Source organism: Coptis chinensis, chromosome 4 (assembly GCF_015680905.1).
Source record: "Coptis chinensis isolate HL-2020 chromosome 4, ASM1568090v1, whole genome shotgun sequence".
Classification (NCBI taxonomy): domain Eukaryota; kingdom Viridiplantae; phylum Streptophyta; class Magnoliopsida; order Ranunculales; family Ranunculaceae; genus Coptis; species Coptis chinensis.
This window is the reverse complement of record NC_141459.1, coordinates 58,297,808-58,322,167: the sequence shown is the minus strand read 5'-3', so window position 1 is coordinate 58,322,167 and position 24,360 is coordinate 58,297,808. Positions and strand designations below refer to the sequence as shown.

At 36.8% G+C, this 24,360-nt stretch overlaps 2 protein-coding genes and 1 long non-coding RNA gene across 5 annotated transcripts; 1 reads left to right on the top strand and 2 right to left on the bottom strand.

Annotated features, from left to right (window-relative positions):
* Positions 1–2,746: 2,746 nt before the first annotated feature.
* Positions 2,747–14,114, bottom strand: LOC147504164 (uncharacterized). 3 transcript variants are annotated; one of them, XR_015192993.1, is made up of 4 exons: positions 13,954–14,114; positions 11,136–12,253; positions 10,947–11,058; positions 2,747–3,144 (listed from the first exon to the last, which is right to left on the bottom strand). It is a non-coding gene; the product is annotated as an uncharacterized LOC147504164 (long non-coding RNA). The 3 variants fall into 3 exon arrangements; XR_015192994.1 differs by lacking the exon at positions 13,954–14,114 and adding an exon at positions 12,761–13,224; XR_015192995.1 differs by lacking the exon at positions 13,954–14,114 and adding an exon at positions 12,832–13,224.
* Positions 5,862–8,394, top strand: LOC147504165 (uncharacterized). The gene is made up of 2 exons (XM_086557229.1): positions 5,862–7,747; positions 7,860–8,394. The coding sequence occupies exons 1-2, from the start codon at positions 6,985–6,987 to the stop codon at positions 8,024–8,026; spliced, it is 930 nt and encodes a 309-aa protein (XP_086413355.1). The 5' UTR covers positions 5,862–6,984; the 3' UTR covers positions 8,027–8,394.
* Positions 14,115–20,365: 6,251 nt separating the features above from the next.
* On the bottom strand, positions 20,366–23,935 carry LOC147504163 (protein kri1-like). Its single transcript, XM_086557228.1, is given in 3 exon segments — positions 20,366–20,694; positions 21,608–23,101; positions 23,104–23,935. Coding segments are annotated over 2 exon segments (1,884 nt in total). The 5' UTR covers positions 23,518–23,935; the 3' UTR covers positions 20,366–20,694; positions 21,608–21,631.
* Between the last annotated feature and the right edge of the window lie 425 nt (positions 23,936–24,360).

Sequence of the window (24,360 nt, the reverse complement as noted above, 5' to 3'; positions counted from 1 at the left end):
TTTTTTTTAAGATGAAGAAATCTGGCAGTTGGATCTTACAAATGGGGGGGGGGGGGGTGGTAACACTAATTGCAATTATTAATAGAGGGGTAAGTCTAACTAACCCTAATTTAAATCAATAAGCACAAACATCGTCCATTATTCTAGTCATACAAAGGATTTCTGATAATGGATGTTGCAGACCATAATAACATTCCCAATGCAGGGTCACTTTGGATGTAACTTGGTGGAAGTGACCCTCGAGCTGAGCCAAAAACAGTTTCCAATACAAGGATCACTTTAGATGTAATTCCAAATAATGTAACAATGCTACATTGTTGTGAAGACCGGCACGAATCTAATAGTCTGCCTCGCTTGTTTGTGCATTTCTCGTCGATATTTAGTGTGTTTTCGATTTCATGTTTTTTATGTATTTTTTTTGGATAGTCGTGTGTGTTTTCGACATTTTGCATGACAAACGGGATGTTTCCATCCATCTTGCGTGATTTTTTATTTCTTTTGAACAAGAACTTAGTATCCATCTGGTTTTCATAGTTACATTTGCATTGGACAAATACAAAACAAGGCAATTTTGAGGGCAACTTATCCCATGTGGCACCTATGTGGAAGTTACCTATGCATTGATAATGCTCTAAGAATATTAACATAAGAGGTTGGAGAATATCCCCTAATTCAGGTCTACTTCTCATAAAGATACTCCACACATTTTTTACCCGAGTTCGAATTTGTTCACCAACATATTTGCTGGTGAAATCTACCAACGCTATAAGGAGACCACGTGTATTACTAAAACTAACCTATTTATTTTTCTCTTTCTTTTTTTCTTTTTTTAGAGAAACTAAATAAAGAATATATCCAGAAAACCAAAAAGGATGCCAAGATTTTCTCCCCAAAACATGGCGTACTTCTTTCTCCACTTCCCTCCAACGAGTTTCTTCTTCCTCTATCTGTGTCCTTCTCAACTCGTTCTATCCTTCCTTATATAAATAAAATATCCAAACAAATAAATAAAAATTATAATCTAAATAGAATAGAGAGTACACATGTGTTTGAGGAGAAAATACTTATTAGACCAGAGAGACGTCGTTATATTGATTCTCATTTAATGAGCATTGTATTTGGAGTCAACAACTTCAAAGTGTCATTATAACAAGACTTCAAAAAAAAAATTAAAAAAATACAGAGAAGAAGAGACGTTCATTGAAGTTTTGAAGTGAGGCTATACTGCTATGACAATAGTACTCTAAAATTTTCAGCATGCCACACGAATATAAATGATAAATGATAAAACTAATGTAATTTGATAATACAAGAAGAAATCCCCTATTTAATTTTGGTTATAGTATTTTTTGGTATCATACCTAAGTAGGATTTACTAAAAAAAATTATATGAAAAAAAAAAGATAAAAGAGTAGAGAAGACTAGGGCTGGTCATCGAGCTACTCGTGTCGAGTACTAGGGTGCTCAAGCTCGGCTAGTGCATCTCTCGAGTCGAGTGTGTCGAGCTCAATTTTTGTTCGAGCTTTATTTCGTGCTCAAGCTCGACTCATCGAGTATTCAAGTAGCTCAATGTGTCTAGATTCCTATTCTTCTAGACTACAAATTTGAATTCGATCATAGGCTCCAGAGTTTGATTTGACTTGTATTATGTATAGGCTTGACTTCAACCACAAGCTAGAGATAATTGAGCACAAAGCCACAAATAGACTCAAAATTTTACCTCAAGACCAAAATAACTTGCTAAACTCATCTAAATAAAATACTAAAATGCAATTACAATTTACTAATACCACAATAACCACTATCAAACAACTATTTCAAGGTGTGCACATTATAAATACAATCAATATGTGTTGAGTAATTATAATCCAACACACTAATTAACATAAATATATAATTATCCCAAATAAGCGTTAACATAACTATGTAAAGTGCAAACTGCGAGTAGTTCACGAGCATCTCGAGTTTTAAAATGTGCTCAAACTCGACTCATATTATTGAATGAGTGAGTTTGAGTCGAGCCTTCGATGAGCTAAGCTCGAGTTACTCACAAACAGCTCGACTTGATGACCAGCCCAAGAGAAGACTAGGGATGGGGGAGAGAACGGAAGTTGGAGAGAGACGTGTTTTGGGGAGAAAATCTTTGCAGAAATCGTTATTTCCTTTTTTGATTTTTTGAATATATTGTTTTATTTAGTTTTTCTAAAAAAAAAAAAAAAAAAAAAAAAAAAAAGTTTTAGTTATACACGTGGGCTCCTTGTAGCGCTGGTAGATTTCACCAGCCAAGTATGCTGGTGAACAAATCTAGACTCTTTTTTACCCCTTAGTAATCCACATATATTATGCTATATATACGGCTTGATCATTCAAATCCAAATCTGTGCAAAAACATGAAGTTGCAACATGATATATCACAAGTTGTAGGTAACCATTAAAATTCAACATGCCAAAAGCTAAATATCTAATAACCACATAAAGCGAGGGTTGCCTTCTCTTCAGTAACCATAGCATCATCTGCATTCCCGTTGCCCTTATTGCAGTATTGGAAATGGAATAATGATATATAAACCCATTTTTATTTTACTAGCATCATGCATGTGCTAGAGCACGTGTACCAGACAGAAATAAAACATATTGAGAAGTTAACAAATATATTGTCATAGCAGTTATACACTTATACATGTCCGTGACGATTAACAACTTTATTTTGTATGTAGATATGCTAATCAAACTTGTTTATGGGGGAAGCCAAGTTTTTTTATTACATCAGGAATTATACTTAAAAAGAGTATACAAAGCCCCAGGTTTAATACCAACATAAGGTAAAAACATAAAGAAGCTTCAAAAACTTGCACATTTTATATTAAAGGGCGGAGAGCCTTACTACAATATGCATTCTCTCATCCAATGATTTAATAGCTACATTACACATGGTTTACACATAGGTTACCTATATAGAAGTTTGCAACCGTATTAAAACTTGCAACTTTGACCCTTGAATAACTCTTTAGCTTCCTATCATAGACTGATAACAAACGCACTTCAGGAGCTCATAATGAAATGTACATAACTTCCAATATCTCCATGGCGTTTATGGGGATTTAGATGGGCATTGGTTCTGAAAACAGGAACTCCCAGCATTTTCTACAGCATGGATCAATACCACAACCCTCAAAATGCGAAAGTTATCAAATCACAAACCTTAAACCCTTTAATAGATCAATACCCATATCTAAAATCATGAAAAAACCCTAGATCCGAATCAATACTCAAATACCCAACATTCCAAATCAACCAACAAATAAGTTCAAAATGATATGATACCATATATCAATAAACAAAATGAACAATTAATAACTGATTACTAATACTAAGATAATAAATAAAAGCATTTGAAAGATAAGAATGGGAAAAGAGAATATACCCTTTGGAAATCTCTAGGCGCAACACCAGGTAGGTAGAAGGAATGTGTTGAAGGGGTGTGAAGAAGAAGAGCAGAGAAGAAGAAGAGGGTTGTGATCGAGATCGAGAGAGAGAGAGAGAGAGAGAGAAACATCAATACAAAGAGAGAGAACTACTCAAAACATCAATATTGACATTTCATTGAAAGGTAGACATGAAACTAAAAACAGTTTCCAAAAGCTCTTCTCACCATTTGGGATAAGCTCTATATGGTGATGATGGAGAGTTGTATTGGGTTCCTCCTAAGCGGTGATAAGGTTTATGTAGTTGGGAAGGACCAAAGAACTAACACTTCGCCACCTACGTACTACGAAAAATGAATCCTTACCAACCTTAGCAGTGGGGATTCCGTACTCATATCACTTCTTCATGAAGTCCTTTGAGGACCCCCTCCCCTCCCCACTAGATGTCATAAAATGATATGACAATCAGATGCAAAGAATCACACAAAAATATGGAAGAGAAAAGCTACATTCATTTTGATTTCACAGTCTAGTATCGCTTTTATTACATCATCCTCTTCTTCTTTCCCTATTTATAAATTGTAAATAACTATGAAACGAACTATATAAAAAATAAATACAATATAAATAGAGGAACAATGCTAGAACATTGATTTAAAAAAAAATCTCACTTTCAAGCTCAAGTCCAAACTGTTGTAAATCAACTTAAAATTGCTAAATAGCGTTATCTTTAAAAAAAAAAAAAAAAAAAAAAAAAAAAAAAAAAACATGAACGTCATGAAAATAGTTAGTTGTTATAATTACCAGTACTTGTATGTGCTAGTTGAGATGGGTGTAAAAGGATTATTAGCCAGATCCATGGCTATGCCAGTCCTTCATAGACCCACATCCATTATTGTCATCCCTTGCGTAATATCCCCTTGCCTCTTGGTAACCATGTAAAAACCAAATGAGACACTAATAGACAAAGACTCGACTACTACCCAATTTTTGGGACTTATACTTGGGAAATATTTAATCTTAGCTTGTTTGCAATTCAAATTGCTAATCTTACCATTGTTCATCCTAACGTATTGAACAACTATGTCCAAATTCAGTCAACAATGTTATACCGTTAAATAAATTTCTATGAATTAACTCCACTGATTCGTTAGACTCTTACTGCGTTACTGAAGGCCATCAACAAAACTGTGACAATAAATTGAGGAAACTAAATATGCATGAGACCATACACATTCTACTAAAAATCAATTGAATAAAAGTTATAAAGGTCCCAATCCCTAGCAAATTACTAAGAACAAAATTGCAAGAAACTCCATAGAATAATATATAATTTTGTAGTTAAAAAGACCCGAACACACTAAATTAGAAAATGAATAATTTTTTTAAAAAAAATGGCTTTACAATCACCTACAATCAAGGATCAAAGCACTGTAGTTCATCAAACAACAGTCAAATATTTTTAAAAACTATCTACTTGTTTTCATATCTAAATGCTCTATATAATTAACTTACCCGGCACAAAGCAAATGACCACACTTACCTGACACAAAGCAAATGACTACAATACAAAAAAAAAAAAAAAAAAAAATCTTTATCATTATGAATAATAATAATAAAAAAAAAAGAGGATGTCAATCTGTCGATAAATACGTAAGCTGTTTTCAAGAATAGTTTCACCAAACAACAAAGAGTCTAGAATCTGAAGGAAGATGGCTATTTTCAATGATAAAAATTGCACAACAAACATTAACACTACTTGGCGGAAACTAATCAAAATAAGCAGGAACCTTAGCATAAATATTGTGTTTTCTCCTAAAATAAATAGATAGAAAATAATGCAAAGTGGAAAAAATATAGATTTAAGGAATTGATTTAATTCGAAAAATAAACCAAGTGATTATAGACAATCACAATTCTATGTCAAAGGCTTAAAATTTTGCTAATCTAAATAAATTAGGAATTTTAAATTAAAGAAGTAGATTAGAGAGAGAGATTTACATGTAAATCATTGTTTTTTGTTTATTAGATTATCACCAAAACCAAAATCAGAAGAGAACACAATAACAGCCGATTGTAGTACGCCCAGATTGAGAACGGGGAAATAAAACCCTAGGATTTTCAGTTTATATGTGAACAATACTCGAAGATTAAAGATAGAGCAAAAACAGAAGACGAAGAATGAGAATTTGCACACACAGAGTGAGAAGAATATTCGAGAATGTAGAGATAATACTAAAAACGCCAAAATACCCCCACAATAGAAAGAGAAAAGACTAAATTGCTCCTTTGACCTACGTGAAAAATCCTGTTCATCAAACCCAGATTTTTCTAATATAGAAAGATTTTTGATAATACCATCTCCCATAAACCCATTTGAATTCGGCCCATGGGCTAACTTATTGAGTCCAACAAATAAGGTCGTTGATACTAATCCTTAAACCCAAGAAAAACCCTTTCCAAGTTCAACACTCGCATTTCCAAAGTCCTGAAAAACATTTCTGCACTTGAACCTAAAACCATGAAAAGAGCCAAGGGAATTCTCACTTCACTCAGACTTGCTGACTCATCATTCCTTCTCACTCGGTCTCTTCATTCCAAGGTGACTCTCATTTCACCATTGCTTATTTCTTCTTCTACTACTACTACTTGTTTACTGCAAAAGAATGGTCTGAGGAGTTAAAACTAGAGTTAGAGAAGTCGCATTCGACGACACTGACCCATGAAACTGTTCTTTATGTTTTGAAGCAATTAGATAAATACCCACTCAAGGCTTCTGATTTTTTTAACTGGGTATGTGATAAAAGTGGGTTTAAGCCTAGTTTACCGGTTTACAGTCTTATGCTTAGAATTCTGGCTTGTAAGGAAACTATAGAGGAGTTTTCGGTTTTAGTCAAAAGAATGTCTGATGAAGGATGCTATATTGACGAAGACACTTATAGGAAGTTGAGGCATAATTTATGTAAGGATGAGTTGATTAGCGACGCTAACACTCTGAAAGAATTGTATACTAAGATGTCTGAAGAGAGTGCTTCGGATGCCAATGTGAAAGCGGATGCCAATGTGAAAGGTTTAGTTGATTTGGTATTAGAATTGGATTGGAATGACGGTCTGACAAAGAAATTGGGAGAGCTGGAGATTCAATTATCAGAAAATGTCTTATTAAGGATCTTTACGGTGCTTCACGGACACCCTTTAAAGGGTTTATACTTTTTCTGTTGGGTGGAGGAGCACATGGGTTATACACACAATGCTGTTACTTATAATAGCATGTTAAGGTTTCTTGGTAAGAAAGAATAAATTGTTTTGGAGTTTAACCAAGGAACTGAAGAGTGTGGGTCACGAAATAGATTGTGATACGTATATAAAGCTCTCAAGAACTTTTATAAGGAGCTTGATGTTGAAAGATGCAGTGGAGCTTTATGAGTTAATGATGGATGGCCCTTATTAACCCTCAGTTTCAAATTGCAGTTCACTTTTAGTTGCAATCTCACTGACCGACACCCCAGATTTGGATTTGGCCTTTAGAGTTTTCAATAAGTATGAAGCAACAGGGAAAATGCTCCTCAAGAGTGTATATGACAGGATCCATAGGTCTTTGACCGCTGCAGGGAAATTTGGTGAAGCCGAAAAGTTTTTGGAAACCATGGGAAATGCAGGTGATGAACCCGACAACATCACTTACATCCACATAGTGTTTGGGCTCGCTAAAGCAGGGAGGATGGAGGAGGCCTGTAAAATGTTGGGAGAGATGGAAGCTCGAGGATATGTTCTTGAGTTCAAGACCTGGGACATTATAATTCAGAGGCATTGCTTGGCTGGTGAAATTGACCAAGCATTAAACGTTTTCACCCAGATGTTGGAGAAGAACTTTGATGCTGATTCTGGTCTTTTAGAAGTCTTGGTAAATGGTTTGTGTAGTAAGCAAAGGGTGGATGATGCATACACTTTGGTCCTTGAGATGGTGGAGAAGGTCAAAATGAAGCCTCTACTAGATACGTACAAGAATTTGATTCAGAAATTACTGGGAGAACGTAAACTTAAAGAAGCATTGAATCTTCTTCGCCTACTGAGGAAAGACGAGCTTCCCTCTTATGAAGAACCATTTAACAATTATATATCCAAGTTTGGCACCGTGGATGATGCTAATGAATACTTGACAGCGTTGAAAGTAAAGAAATACCCACCTGTTTTAATATATTCTCATGCTGTAGAATCCTTTTGTAAGGAACGTAGAGAGTCTGATGCCCGAGATTTGCTTGACAAGTGTCCTCATATCTGCGGAGATGCTGGCATCTTGAAACTTGTTACTTCACCAAACCGTAAGATCTGTGCTAATTAATCCTTTTGTAGCATATGATTGCAATATGAACGATGAAGTATAATCTTTTATATTTTTCTTTGTTAGTATCTAACCATTTTGCTGCAATTCAGTGGGTACACAATCAGAAAAGAAGACGCGAAAAAAGAAATTGGGGAAGGGGAAAAAGGGAGGAAGTGGGAAGAAGAAAGAAGTGAGAGCAGGTGCTGAACGTGACTGCTGCGAGGGAGGAGAGGAGGGAACCCAACAAAAAGAAGTTGTCAAGACTGGCATTCACTAATTGTTCCTGATCCAAGTAAGAAGTCCCTCCAGTTGTAATTGAAATTCTAATTCACTTGTGCCGTTTCTGATTGCTTCAAAAATTAATGGTGATTAAGTGATCTTGTTTATGGATGTCTTAATTGTTTCTTCTTTCATTTTTTATTTTACAATGTCTTTTGCGTTTTCTTTGAACTTTGACTCTGACGCTCAAGTTTCCATCTTAGTATTTTTCTCAGTGGTTGGAACTAATGAGTTTCTTGGTGAATGGATGCATGTGGTCTGAGTCTGGCCACTTTGTTGTCTTTTACCCTTAGTAGAGAATTTCTGTTGTTCTACTTAATCTAATTAAATTTGAAAATAACATAAAACTGTTAGGGGTGATTATGATATGTGTGTAATGAGTATATATGTATAACTGTTAATTGGTTGAGGAGAACTAAAAACCAGGTCTGACCTTGTATCTTGAAGTTTAAATATCATCTCTTTGATTCTGGTAACACTATGCTTTTGTTTGATAATTAATTCACAAGATCGTACCTAAGTGGCTGAATGTAGCTCTTTTAGACTATGACGCTTCATTATGAGCATTTCCGTGCTATGGATATGCATGCCAAATCTCTAGCCAATAATTGTCTTTTATATCTAAGGGCATTGACAAGAGAGCATTCCAAACCCTTGGTTACAATGATTTTTGTGTTAACATAATACTGTGTACTGATGGTGCTGATATTACAATTATCTTCGGTGAAAAAAGGATAAAAGGTATGTATATCTGTCATGGATTGTGACTTCGTAATCAAAGCTCAACAGGAAGGTTATGTAGAAATTAGATATCTGCAAAAACAGACAGGTCCCATCTTTGTGCTGTGTTATTTTTATTTTATTTAATATTTATTTTCTGCATTTCCAGTATATAATGTACTGAAATTCTATATATTAGTTTAGAACAGAAACTAAATACTTAAAATTAGTAAACTTTAATCTAAAGAAAGTACTTAGAGTACATCCATTTGATAAGCTCCACTCCTCTCTAGAATTGGATTTGAGAATGAACGCCATAGAGTTTATTGATGGAAATAGGGTGATGAAGAAGTTGGAGTTGTGAGATGAGCAGGTACCTGATCAGAGAAGGAAAACAGCAAAGGAAAGGGCAAGGTAGCTGGGGAGACAAGCATGGAAGCTAGTAAAGGTGGTATAGGTACCAAGAGTGATTGTTTCCTTAGATTTGGAGACTGATGGGGAGTTGATACCTCAAAGAGTGGGGACAATATAATGAAGGAGGATTGACTGATTGAGAAGAAATGTTGGAGGATGCATGAATAGATGTAGAAAAATATTTGGGAGGTGTATCTGTAATCAAACCGACTCTTGGAAGCAGAGTAGGACTAACAAATGAAGTTCTTCTTTAGATCTTTCTACGGTGTAGTCTCTTTGGTTCTAATAGAGGTGGTAAGTGGTAACACTAAGTCCAAATTTTCCCTGTGAAGCTCTTGCTTGGAAGGTTCCTATTTCTCTAAATGAGCAAATGTCAAGTTTTTTCCTTTGGTCTGCATTGCTTGGGTGCGCTCTTAACTGCCTATTCACTTATCCATAGAGGTGTGAACATCTCCCACACTCTGTAGTCTGTCCTCTGTCACTATGTGTTATACACTCAATGAATGAATGCCATCCTAGAACTTTAGCCTATTATGATGTTACTAGTGGGCAACTACTTTACTCACCTGGCTGAAACCCTCTCTCTCTCTCTTGATGAATGATTATATAGGTGGCATAAACTTAGGGTGGGGTGGTGGGCTATTTGGAAGATGTGGAATAATAGGGTCTTCAAGTGAAGGCGGTTTCGGTAGAGAGTGTAGGTATGAAGCGAAGGCATTTCTGTGGTATTGACTCTCCACTTGACCTAGTAGGAGAAGGTTTCGGTTTAGAGACCCGGTTATGGACTGGCATCGACTTGCATTGTTTGTTTTGATCGCTGTTGCTTACGTTAGTTTGGGGTTCTGCAATATTTGCCAGTTTCAGCAGTAGTTAAGGACCTCCCCCACTAATCTTGTTACCATTGTTTGTTTTGAAAAAGAGAAAATGTATACATGTTATATCTATTTAGGGTATTTTTCATTACTGGGTTTAAACCTCTGATCATTCAAATTCAAACTGACTCAACCTTTATACGGGACTGTCTTCTTAGATCTACTGTCCTTGTATGCTTAGCTGAAATTTCAAAACACAGTACACTTTTCTAGATGACATATGGTGATTTTCATAGTACCAATATATTTCATATTATGTAGGATACCTAGCTTGACATATTGATGTTTTTTTGTACTGATCTAGATGATGTGGCTCCCTATCTAGCTTGATCTAGCTTCGACATATGAATTGTTTTTTACTGATCTAGCAAGCATAATATATATAGATCTATCATGTCTAGGGGCGGACCTAGCATTTCAACTCTCTCCGGGCTAAACAACGATAACCAGAGTCTCAAACAAAAAAAAAAAAATTGACACATTCCAAAGAAACAAATGAAACACCAGAATTCACAAGTAGCCAAATATATATACTAATTCATCAAAATATATATAGCAACATTGGATGTGTTGGGTGTTTCTTTTGGTTTAAAAAAAGAATCTATCTTTCGCACTCCCTTCGACATTGAACGTCTAAAAAAAAAAAAATCACACATTTATCTATAACTGTTTGATGAGAAGCCTAAATGAGAACTACATGGTTTCAATACACTTGCACAAAAAGATCCTACCCAGTATCCATGGGAGAGGCAGAAATGGTTTTGCAATTCATGAAATATCTTATTCACCCAATTCTAATTCAAACAACCATAACAAGATTATACTATAATCAGACCAACTCATGCAACTGAAATCTATCAAAAACAACAATTAAACCAATGTAACAAATGAACGACAAATCTAATTACCTACCAATAAGCCAATCTCGACAGCAAAATCACCACGAATAGTTCCAAGAGCAGACTCAGAAATGTTAGTTGCTCGTTGCTCCAATAATCTTTCGACCAGTAAGATAACTGTAACTCTGTAAGAGTAACAACAACATTCAAAATTCCAACGATATATATTGTAATAATAATAATAATAATAAGCGGAACATACCTTCGAAGTTTGAACGAGTCAATGTGTAAAAGCTTGAGCCTTATAATCAATATCTGATAATCATAAATCTGAATAGCATAATAGAAGAATCAAGATTCAAAAGACTGAAGAAAGAGAAAGAATGGGGTTCGTACTTCGTAGTCGTAGAGTCGGTAGAGAGAAAGAATTACATTCATTTTTTTTTTGTTCTTTGGGCTAAGGCTAATGGGCTTTTAAGTTTAGAGGCGATCAGCAATGCATACTAATTTTTTTTTAATGAAACGGACCCCGGGCTGACGCCTGGTGCAGCCCTCCCTGGGTCCACCCCTGATCCTGTCTAAGTGCCTGCTTCGGAACATGTGAAACACACTAGTGTTGAGGTTCAAGAAAGTTAAGTCACCAATCCTTCACCCAAAATCTCATTACCCAAGTAAATGAATAACAGATTCACAGCACAATAGCAACTCAAAGCAATAACTACGTTTTTTTACCTGATCATAACTTCTAACGGTATTTTGGCCACGTACCTGCAGGGCGTTTCTTACCCTAGGAAACTTTGGCAAGAGACTAAAGCCTCAAAATATAGTCCTTAGTTGGTTTAGTTTAATTTTGTTTTTTAAGAAACTTTTATGGTTATGATTCATGTTTTGTTCCCAAATTTTAGATAGATGAAGACGTTAACTTTTTGTTTTTCGATAATCTTACTTCCTATTACTTAATTGAAATTGAAGAGTTTACAGTCATCTCTAACAGGTTTAGCCATACTGGAACATGCTCCATTGCTTTAACCCTTTGTGCCGAGTGGGCTAGATCATGAACTTCCTCATTAAGCTCCTAGGTACCCAAAAAAATCAACCCTAGGACTACTTCTCTCCAGAGTCTGCAAAATGGCTGCGACCACATTGGTCATCCTCCAGTTTGCTTCTTCTGGCTTCCTGAGTGTTGTGATGATTCCTTGGTTATCTCCTACCAGGTGGACAGAAGTTCTCCCTTCCCTGGTTGCTAGCATTGCCCCAACCTCTGCTGCCAAGTAATCTGCATCTTTAGGTCTTTGAGCTCTGACTTCTTTGTATGCTTCTGCTAGAATTCCCCCTTCCGTGTCCTTCAGAATTGCTCCAGTTGCTCCTTTGTTAATTGTCCTGTCAAAGGATGCATCAAAGAAAACTTTAGTCCAACTGATACTCCCCTCTTCTGCAATTGAAGGTCTGTCAACTTTATGATGCTTTGATGTCTGCGACAAAAAGGCCTCATAAAATGTTTTCTGGCAACTAATGCACAAAACTACAAAATGCCTATTTTTAGACTTCGCCTCAGGCCCAATTTTGTCTCCCATGCACATTTGTAGACTACCACAGGGGTTTCAATGTTTAGAGGTTTAGGTATAAGCCTATAAATGATAACATTTGAAAGTATATGTAGGGCGTGTTTGATTTGTGGGAATTATTCCTAGACTCATTATAGGCTAAAATTCTATCGGTTAGTTCATATTTTATGCTGACTGGAAGTTTTTTTTTTTTGGTGGTTTTAGTGTTTTAACACGACTTGATCCCATAACCAAACTAGCCAATAGTTTACCACACTACCAGCAGATCATTGGGGTCGTGGTCTGACTGGAAGTTTTAAATGAGGGTTTCTTTTTTCTTTACCTTTTTCTCTCTTGGGTGTGTTGTAAGATCTAAATTAGACCATTACTATTGTTCAAGGTCATTTTCCTTACATTTGATCTAAGTCAGTATTTGCAAAATTACATCAATGACACATTGACACCATCCTGACAATTGCAATCCAAAGCGTTCTATCTTCCTTTCTTTTTGACTGATGATATTCATCATCAGGCAACGGTGTGGCATTGTGATTTGTGACAGCCACTGCTCGCAAGAGCACAATGATGCATGCATCTTGTAGGTTGTTGGAGGGAGGCAACACTCCATATGCTTAGCTTTTGCCATGTAGACCATGTTTGATATGTCATGTTGAAAGAAATTTGACATGCACCACATTGTTTGCAACTGAGCAACTCAATGTTTTTGCATAGATTTGGATTAGAATGATGAAGCCGTAAAGTCCAATATATGTGGACTTAGTGTTGTCACTTGGTTGCAACGTTGCAGTCTTGGAACACCGCCTCACTGAGGCAGACCCATCTATGGTTTGTCAAACGTGGGGATAGTTTTCCACAAGAAATTTGCAAACTCTCTAAGGTGGCTGTGAGAAAGGAACCAGAATTAAGGTATATTCTCCATCCTCTACTTCTGATTTTATGAGCACAAATTTCCACCCTTTCTTGCCAACTCTCACAAAGAAATTTCTAACCTTGCCTGCCAACTCTCACAAAATTGCTTCCAGCGAAAACTTTTTATGGTTGAATCTGCATCCATTTTTGGACACTATATATGCCTCAGGGTGACAAGTGATAGACGTGTTGGTTATCAGAACTTCGGATTCAGAAGTATTCAAGTGGAACACCGCCTCACTGAGGCCTGCATGTACCAGAACAAAACACAAATGTTAGACCATGCCATCTATTGGGAGGATGTCCCTTAATATCCAAGGGGTCTCTGAGGTTCTCCGTAGTTAGAAGTAAGTTGATGCATAGTTTTCCACAAGAAATTTGCAAACTCCGGAGTCATTGATGAATGATGATTCTAGTAGGTACAGTATTATGTAGTCGTGTAATAATTCTTTAAGGGGTGATTTACACATTTGCAAAATGAAAAGGAGCGTGGGATAATGAAGAAAAAGACTAGAATTACAACAATCATAAAAAACATGTCTACTGTAACGATGATTTTGTAGCGAACAATGAATGTAATTATGGAAGTTGGAGTAAAGAACAAACTCATTAAGGTTAACGAACGCGCCCCCAGATGGGAAATTAGAGTCTCCTCCCCAAATACACAAAAAAAAGAGCGATTCCTTAACCCAACTCATTGTACTTGACTCATGTATACGGTCTAGAAAGAGGAATGCTAGATAAAATACTTTAGTTTTGAAGTGAAAACTTACTTTTTTATACGTGAATTTAGGATGTCCCATAAGCAAAGTTGCGCTGTTTTTCCTCGGCTTTAATTCTGTTTAAACTGTACGTGAAACTTCTGCAGCACAACAGTAGTCCCATAAAAACCTCTCCAACACTAAACACTTCGTGCTGACAGGCCTGGGCTTCCTTCTATATGCTTCCTAGTTGACTTCGTCACTACAGTAAAAAATCTGAAGCGAAAGAGATGCAAATTCAGTGAAAACTTGGATGCATGACTGCGGTATAATCTTATTATCTTTTTGTAGAGGCTTTAGTGGTGAAACCTGGTACCACCGTACCAACTGCCTGAATCATACATATTCTCGTAACTATGATGCACGTTCGCTACACCAGAACTGGTGAAATGCGACCCCTGATTTGTGTACCGAATGACGCTCATCAATTGCCTACCACGTCGACAGACTCAGACGCCTAATCTAGCAGTTACCAATTGCTGACATGTCTACACGACCTCACCTAACCAACAATTATTCAAATTGTTACATATCAGCTCTGAGCTATCAGCTTTGGACGAATATGCAAACGTAGGCGTTTCATGCTTGTTTGAGCAATAGCAATAGCAAATTAGTAACGACATTTCCTGGGCTCCCCAATTGATTGGCCCGAGAAGTTTCAAAGCTTGGATAACACTTTGTAAATGTTTGAAGCACCTTTTTCTACCTAGAGGCGCTACTATAAGGCCGCTACTAGGCCTAGCTGCCTGGTTATACTCAAAAGGCATCGGCGCAACTCGCTATCTTTTCTGGAGTGTCTGATAGGTAGGTAAACATGCACATTTTGGACCCTGAAAATGATTAAACCAAAATTTAGTAAATCCTATTTTAAACCCCATTACACAAAGCTTCTTGAGGATAAATTACTACTTCAAATCATTCTCTATTTTTCTCCAATGCGATATCTATCAATAGTTCCTTACCAAGTTCACTTTCCTTCTTGCCATCAATAATGCCCCCTATACGTAGACTGACATCTACACAAGAACATTGGACACGGTCTGTAGAAACAATGCTGTATCAGTTTCAGGATTCTTTGCATTTCAGTCATTAATTATATCTCCTAGTATTTCAAAATAGTCCTTATCACCACCAAGGCATCAACCAAAAGGATTATAGTATACTTCCCCTTCTCCAAGAATACAATTACCCCTTTGAGATAGAATATGTGAAGAGTGTCATACTAGTCTCGCCATTATAGTAGGTCAGCATGTTATCTAAGCACACAATATCTTCATGTTGTTGCCGATCATCTTGACATCTTCAACCATTGCCAACTAGTACCACTAGCTTGGTCATCACAGATTGCTTCATCCCATTCATCCATGTTGGAGATATGGAGAATGGCATGTTTTATACATTCTCAACTGTTTCCTCACCTACGAAGTACAAAAGTTTGAAATCTATTACTAGCATTCAAATCTAGATTCAACATAACATAGATTCCAAAACATCGATAACGCTAATGAAAACAACAAAAGAAACCTACTACTATCCCTAATAGATCCAACCCTGAATTCCCGCTATCCACAAATCCCATGATTCCACGAGCATAACATGAAAGCGTACTAATCCAAAACACAGAAAAAAGGAGATGAGCATCCAAGAAGCCCAATGAGTTATTACAAAGAAAAATGTGTTGAATGTATAATAATACTATACCAACAATTAATATTTTCCTAATAAATATAAATGCACAAACCACGCACTTAAACATCAAAAATCCTATTCTAATTATGTGAACACCATGTCGACTTAACCGCTCCACACATGTTACCATAGGGTTGACTTTCACACCTGTTCAACCAAACATTCCTCGGGCGTGACATGGATCCAGTATTCCTTTTGGGTGTTTCACCCTAGGGATAACAACTCCCTTCTTACCCAAACTCGATAATTCCGTGTCACATATTAAGAATAAGGATAACGAGTTCCCAACAAAATTTTATAAATCATTTACATGTTCAAATTTAACAAGAAAAACAATTACACATGATCACACGTCCTTGTGAATTAATCATGGAACTCATAAGAAAAATCCATATGCATAATCCTTGTAAAATTTTGAAATAGCCTGTCGTGCCATAGTTTAATAAAACTAGTCTATGCATGATATTTACAACTCATTTAAACGAAATAACAACGGTTACCGACATGTTCTCACAAACAAAATCTGTTTCAATACTTCTTTGAATAAGTAATAGTCCATATAATCCCTCCTATTTTACTGAAAACATAATCCAAAAGTTTCTAGGAAGGAAAAACACCAATTTCAATATCGCAGACTAACATAGCCATAATACTTTCAAACTAAATATTCTTTCATGTCAGAAATTACATAGGGGATAATATTATCATACTAAAATCATCTAGTGACTACAACAAGAGAAGTACAACTCACCTCGCAGAACTAGATCAATAGGAATTCAATTGAAAGGATCACTTCAGTAAAGCTATGAATAATCGTGTCTACAAACTACAACTAAACTCCTTTAATCCAATACCCCCAGCAATTCGTTCAACACTCCAAGAGATTGATTTCTTTTTGAGTCAATGGAAAATCAACAGTATCAATCACCAAAAGCATTCACCTCCTTTTAATTGTTCTGCTCGCCTATATTTCCTCTAACCAACTGCCCTGTATGCATGACCCCATTGCCGTTATCCCATTTTTCAAGTTTAGTTCCAAGAGTCCCAAGTTACTAGGACTCTAGTCTTGACTAGTTCAAACTCTCTCTCTTTAACAACACTTCACTCAAGTGTCAACCTTTAATGTTTGCTTCAATTTGTTCTAACTTATAATACCCATACACCACCAGATATAACCATCTGTTCCTACCCACTCTCATCGGACCAACACCAAGTAATTGCTAACTAACTTAGTTCCTGACAACATGCTCACCTCAAGCAACTAAGTCTTGCCTTTTTTTAGTTTCTCACTGATTTCTCAAATAAACACAAGCAGTAACAATTCCTATGCTCCAATATCTATTAGAGTATTAGACTACGATAATACCAAAAGAAACACTATAAAAGAATGCATGTAGAATATAAAAATAAACAATGAATAACTATGGATTTAGAATTAATACTAATTATAATAACAATAAAGAAATAGCAACGACATTAAATATAAATAAATAATCCAAGATACTACATACTCAGATGGAAACTTGAGTGTCCAAGTTAGAGTTAAGAAAGCGTAGAAGACCTTGTAAAATCAAGACAGCAAGGAGAAACAATTTAGACATCCTTACACAAAATTGCTCAATAATCTTTAACTTTTGAAGCAATCAGAAATGGCATAAGCGAATTAGAAGTTCATACACAACAGGAGCAACTTCTTACTTTAATCAGGAACAAATAGTGAGCACTTGTCCGGTATCGACGATTCTTGTTGGGTTTCATCCTCTCCTACGCATCAGACACGTTCCTCGCCAGTTCTCTCTTCTTTCTCCTCCATATTTCATTTCTTCCCCCCCTTACCTGCTTTCTTCTTCCACCTCTTGTTTTTTGATTGTGTCCCCACTGCATTGCAGTAAAATAGTTAGAGAGTATCCAAGAAACACATCAAAGACAATACATAATAGTGCAGCACAGCTCTTACGTTTTGGTGAAGCAAAAACATTTCAAAATGCCAGCATCTCCACAGAGATGAGGACTGAAGGAGACTTGCAAGCAAATCTCGGACCTCAGACTGTCTACCTTCCTTGCGGAAGGATTCTATAGCAAGTCCAATAATCAGTTCTATCTGCTCCAAGTGGTTATCTTTTTTGAGACTCGATCGATGGAGTTCTATTCTGCCCATTCCTCTGATACAAGAATATGTTGAAACAGGTGAGTATTTCCTTATTCTCAATGCCGTCAAGTATTCATTGGCATTATCCACCGTCCCAAACTGTTGCAAGTTGGAGATAAGGAAACAAATTCATTATGTTTTCCATCTCTCTTCAGGTGCAGGTGTAACTTCTGATTCAGACATCTTGAGGCAATGGGGAGTTACTCAGATGCTATCAAGAGCTCCAACAACGAAGGAATGCAACTGGGGTGCCACACTGCCACCAGACCCAGGGGTAATCAAGGTAAATGTGGATGGATCAGCTCAAGCTAATATGGGCCTCTGGTTTTGAGGCAGTGTATAGTTCTTGTGTTTTCTGCATGTCACCTGCAAAAATATAGGAGAAAGTACCAGCTACATGACAGAGACACCCACTATTATAGAGTGTGGAAGAGGCTCTGAAGTCCTGAACAAAGGTTGGGATAGACTATGGGTAGAGTCGGATTCGGTTGCAACTGTGGCTGCATTTGGAACTTCTCAGTTGCTTTGGTATATCAAGCTAGATGGGAAAGGTGCAAACAAAAATTGAAGTATTGTCTAATGCCAAATACCTGGAGGGAAGGAAACTTTGGAGCGGGCAAGGCAGCCAAGCATGCCACCACCTTACACAGTCATGATCTTGTTGTTTTTGAGGGTAGACCACAATGGCTAAGTGCATGGGAGTCTCTGGATGTAATCTACTTTAGATTCTCTTAAGGTTAACTGGATACTATTCCAGTTAAGCCAACCTCTTGTAAAATTTTCAACTTTTTCTCTTAAAAAAAAAATACAACTGCTAACTTAGTAAGGACAAAAAAGGGGATCGAAAGGAGCAAGCAGATCTTTAAAGACATGTTAACCAAGTCACATTTAATGTTAAGTTGAGCACTATAAGAGTATTAAAGTATGTAATAATTCACTGGTCTATCCCCCTATCTAATCTGGTATCTTACATGTTTTATGTAGCACCCTCCCCCATGCATTCTAGGGTTTACAAATCCTCAATTTCAGTCCTAAATTAGTCGCTCTGTTAGTTAGTATTGAAGGACAGGTTGTTGAACCCTAAAAGCGACATTGATGAAGGAAATAGATTCCACGATCATTCTCTGTGCATTCGTGTACATTCCCCACACAAAAAAGAAATCTATTATAAGGTTCAAGGTCCGGGCCCCCTCAAGGTCCCCTTGTACTCAATCAAGTTGAATTCCAATCTTTAGGCAAATAAGTTACTTCCAAAGAGGCCTTGTCCTGTAACCTTTGAGCTCTAGCAATAGCTAGGGACAGGAAGGTGTTTGCATTTGGTAATCGGATCATTAAACTGAAGGTACAAGCAAGCACAAAGCCAAATAATGGTTTACCATAGAATGATGCAAGCTGAAATCTAGAGAACGGGAAAAGACCAGAGATATCCATAAGCATAAAATTGATTAAATATAACAGATATACGCCAATATGGAGTCTACCATAAAACACATATAAAGGGAAAAGACAGCAAACTGTATATCACAAAAAAGGAAAATTTAGGTATGATCTTTTGAATTATGATAGTGTTGCCAGAATCAAAGAGGCGCTGTTCAAAAGCATATCGTCAGACCTGGATTTTAGTTCTCTGAAGCAAATTTACAGATATATAGTTGTACTCATTACACGTCATATCATAATCCTTAATAAGACATTTTCCGATAACTTAACATCCAGCTCTCCCAATTTCTTCTCCACGTCGTCATTCCACTCCGATCCTAATACCAAATCAACAACACCTTTCACACTAACATCCAAAGCACTCTCTTGAGCCATCTTAGTATAGGATTGGGTCAGAGTCTTAGCATCGCTAGTCAACTCACCCTTCTTGAAATAAAACATCAACCTCTCATTTGTGTCTCCGTCAATATAACATCCCCGATTCAGAGACAACAGTTTACACTTTCTGAACTCCTTTGCTCTTTAAGGTTAACAATTACTACAGAAGAAACTTCACCAAAAAATAAACAAAGAAATGTGGGAACTACAAAGAGAAAACAAATATGTTTAACATCCATTGTCAAAGTGATTCACAACTGAAAGAAAATGCGAACTAGAATTGCGATGGACACAATTACAATGCATGGTAATAATGTAAAACTAGAACAACATGAAACATGCACATTCAGATGCATATTCAGTATTGTAGCAAGATCAACCTTGTGACATTGTATTTTCTTCAACCACAATAGAAACAGTTTTTTACCTTCCAAAAAATTAGCTGACAGCCTGACAGTACAAAGAAAAGTGATAGTATTGAACCCGCAAACTTAAGCTAGTTTAAGCTGTGTGACAGGCAATTAGTATTTTTCAACAAGTCTATTAGAATACCAGATGACGATTGCCATGACTCAGAAGTGTGATTTGAAAATCTGAAAAATTGCACTCAAAAGAACTTATTATAAGGTTTTTGGAAAGAAACATGAAAATCCAATATAAGGTTTGGAAGAAGTGAAGACTCTTACAAAAATTTTGCCAAGTGCTTCAGCTTGGGTCAAAGTACCAAGAATCAGAACAACGTAATATCAGATCTCAACAAATACGCGGTATCATTCACAAGTCACAACTTGAATTAAACCACAGAAAAAACACCAAAAGGCAGTTCACATTTGAACCTCACATTTGATTCTTCCCATCGAATCAGCATAAAAACCTTTGATACAGTGTGAAGATTGAACCAGTCCGCCAGCAAGTCAGCAACCACTCGAACTAACAAAAAAAAGATACAGAACGCGTTAGTTTTAAATCCTCAATCCTGCTCCCACTAGCACTACTGACAACAAAGATGCAGTATGGGAACGATTAAAAAATAAATGGATTGACTTCACTACGATTATAATGAAAACAGGATAAAATTTTAATAGATGGTAACAATCTTTAGGTCCTTAAAGGGGCAGACAGCCGTCTTAGTCCCAGTCTATGTAATAAAGTTGTTTTCTGCTTATCTCTGCCCAATTGGCTTCTCATTTTCTGGTTACCATTCTCATAGTAGACATTACAAATGAACATGATACTATTATAACTATAATAAGTGTGCTTAAAGATTCGCTAGTATGCTTGCTTCAGACTGCTAAAGCTACCCTATCCAAAACCAATACCAGACTTGTTTTAGAAAATAGTACAGGGGCTTAGCTTTTCCAATTGTGACCACTACTTAGACCTCGTATACCTGCCTACTGGCTTCTCATTTGTGGTCACCATCATTATAATCATTTTAAGTTTGCAAATACCTATTAATACACAAATGTTCATTTCGTTTTATGTACTTGATTGGTATTCTTGCTTCAGTTGCCAACAACCATACCCCACAGCACTACTAGATTTTTCTCGGATCACAACAGAGGGCGGGACTCGATGCAAAGATAAGCTTGCCCCTTTGTGTTCTTGAACTCTCGAGTTCAGTCACAGTAACCGTTTCTCCGCTTGCAGGGTAAGGCTGCATACATCTGACCAACCCAGACATGACGTACTAGCGGGAGCATTGTGCTCTAGGCTAACCATTCAGGATAGACTGAATAAACAGTTATAACCTAGATAAGATAGTAATACAAACAGGACAAAAACTAGTTAAGTAAAAAAAGGAGATAACACGAGATCTAGACGAGTTTAAAATATGAAGTACCTTCTTCGACCAAAATCAGCACTATCATCGTGTTTGCTTGTTTTTAGATGAAGAAGGAATCTTTCCGTACGCTGTGAGTCTCGAATGTGATAGTTTAAGCTCTGCTTGACGGCGCCTTCTCTTGCTCCACCTAGACATACCACCCACTTCACCATTGGATTCATCCACTTGGGTTTCCCCTTTCTCTGCAGAACCTGCTTCAGGACCATCACTTTTGCGTTTATGCTTGTTACCACTTTTCTTATCCTTCAGATCCTCAGCTTCCCCGCCTAAGTTATTCTTCATTTTCTGGCTGTACCTCTTACTACTGGGTACCTTCCACTCTTTTTCCCTGTAAGGAGCAAGCTTTTTCACAGACACATATTGATTCAACTCCTTCTCATCCGTCATTACCAGCTCAACAGGATTTAATCCAAATCTTCGAGAGGGAACAGAGGTGTACTTAAAACGTGTTTTAAGGTCTTCTATTGTGTCCTCGTAATCCAACTTGTAGTACTCCTCTAATTCCTTATCAAAAGCAACCTTCTCCTGAAAAGGGATTTTATGCTTCATCTTCCTTTTACTTTCCCCAGGAAGATCTTCCTCTCCTTGCTCATTGTTGACGGAAACGTCAACATCCTTCTTCTCCGCCTTAAGCTTTAAGACTTTTTCCCTTGCTGCCCAAAACCCATCACCAGAACCACCAACACCCCAGTCTTTCGAAAGTCCAAGTAATTCATCTTCTTTATCAAAATCAGGTTTTTCAATACCATCACCGTCTTTGTCATCATCACTGCCAAAACTAGGGTCTACTTCCTCCGCTTGATAGTAATCCACATCAAACGTCTCGTTCATCTTTCGATCATATTCCTCAGGATCAAAATCCTCTTCTAAATCATCTACATTCAGTTTACAAGTCCCATCCTCCGTTAAACCTGCAATAGCCCGAATCTTCTCAAGCTTCTCCTCAATTTCCTTCTTCTTCAAATTCTTCAAATGTTTCAACTCCTCTTTCCTCTGAAATTCCGCTTGAGCCATTCTCTCCTCCTTATTCTTCCTCTGCAATTTACGAGCATTATTCTTCTTCCTCACCGACCCTTCTGTAACCCGAGCATGACCTAATACCCTATCTCCAGCTCCCTCCTCAAACCGAAAATTAAACACAGCCTCATACCTCTCTTGCTTCTCAATCTCTTCTTCATCCTCCGACAATATAAGTAAATCCTCATTATAAGGCTTCTTCCCTTTATCCTTCTCAATCCATGACTTCTCCAACAAAAAATTATGCAAAAACTTCTCATTCTCATCCATCTCCTCACCATAACACTCCTTCACCTTCTTATTCAACTCAAACTTATAATCATCCTCATCCTCACCCTCATTTCTTTTCTTCTCCGTCAACAAATCCCCATCGTCCTCACTATCAAACACGCCTTTACTAGCATCTAAAAACGACTTCCGTAACTCCTCTTGCTCTTCATTATAACTCTTCTTCACACCCAATTTCTCCGACCCCCTTCATCATCCATATCAGGCCCATCTTCAATTAAATGCTTAGCAACTACATCTTTCAAATACATTGGCTTCTCTTTCTTCTTAGCCTTGGCATTCCCACCCTCTTCTTCATCAGATTGAAATAACTTGGCATCTTTATTATAAAAAATACTAGGATCCTTATTTCTAATCTTAATTAAATTATCATATAATTCTAAAACACTTTTACCTGACTTCAAATCTGACTCATCATCTGATTCTGACTCTGACTCATCTTCTGAACCACTACTAATAACTTGTTTCTTTTTCAACTCCTCATATCTATGCAAATCTTCTCTCTTCTTATTGTGTTCATATCTTTTTGCAAAGTCTTTGTTTGTTTCAATCTTTGAAATTTCCTCCACGTCATCTGAATCGTCAAATAAATTGATACCCATTGTTTGGAATTGAGAATTGAGTTACAAAGTTTCTGACTTTGGATTTTATTTCGAGAAATTAGGCTTGGGAATTTTTGGGACAATTGCAAAACCCTAAACCCTAAAATGTCACAAGTTTGGAAATTGCAACTAACTTAACCAAGTTTCGATGTTGTGAAACGTCGGTATAAACAAGGCTAAAAGGACTTAAAGTAGTCTGAACAAAATTCTGGTACATCAATGTACCTTCAGAACTCTTGATTTTTGTTTCTAGGGAGATTATAATATATTCATGTGTTCGTCCAATAACTACAAGTCTACAATTGATCTGAAATCGATTTTATTTGAACTCCACTTGTTTATGTGGAAGTTGAACAGTCTTAATGGCTATGACGGTACAAGGAGATTGAAATGATACAAGAAGGAATGTGTAAAATTTCATTACTCAATCTACATTAAAATTATTGGCTAAATCTATGGTGCGCCATTACATCTCGGCCACTCATACCAAGTGGTGCGTATGTATTTAATGGCAAAGTACTGATCCAAAGGCCCAATATTACCTGCGCACTGAAGACATGTTCAAAATTATTTTGTATACAAAAAAAGCTCTGTTGCATGGGTACGCTCTAATTTCCTCTGTATCTACCCGTGTTGTGCGGACACGGATACGGACACCCGGACACAAGCAAAACAGTACCCTAATTCTCAGATCTCGTCGTGTCCAAATCGTGGTACCCGTGTCCAAACCAGAAAAAAAAGACCCATGCAACACAGAAAAAAGTACCCGTACCCATGCAACACAGAAAAAAAGTATTCTTTGTAAAAAATCATTACTCAGTATACAGTTTTCTTATTTTTGTT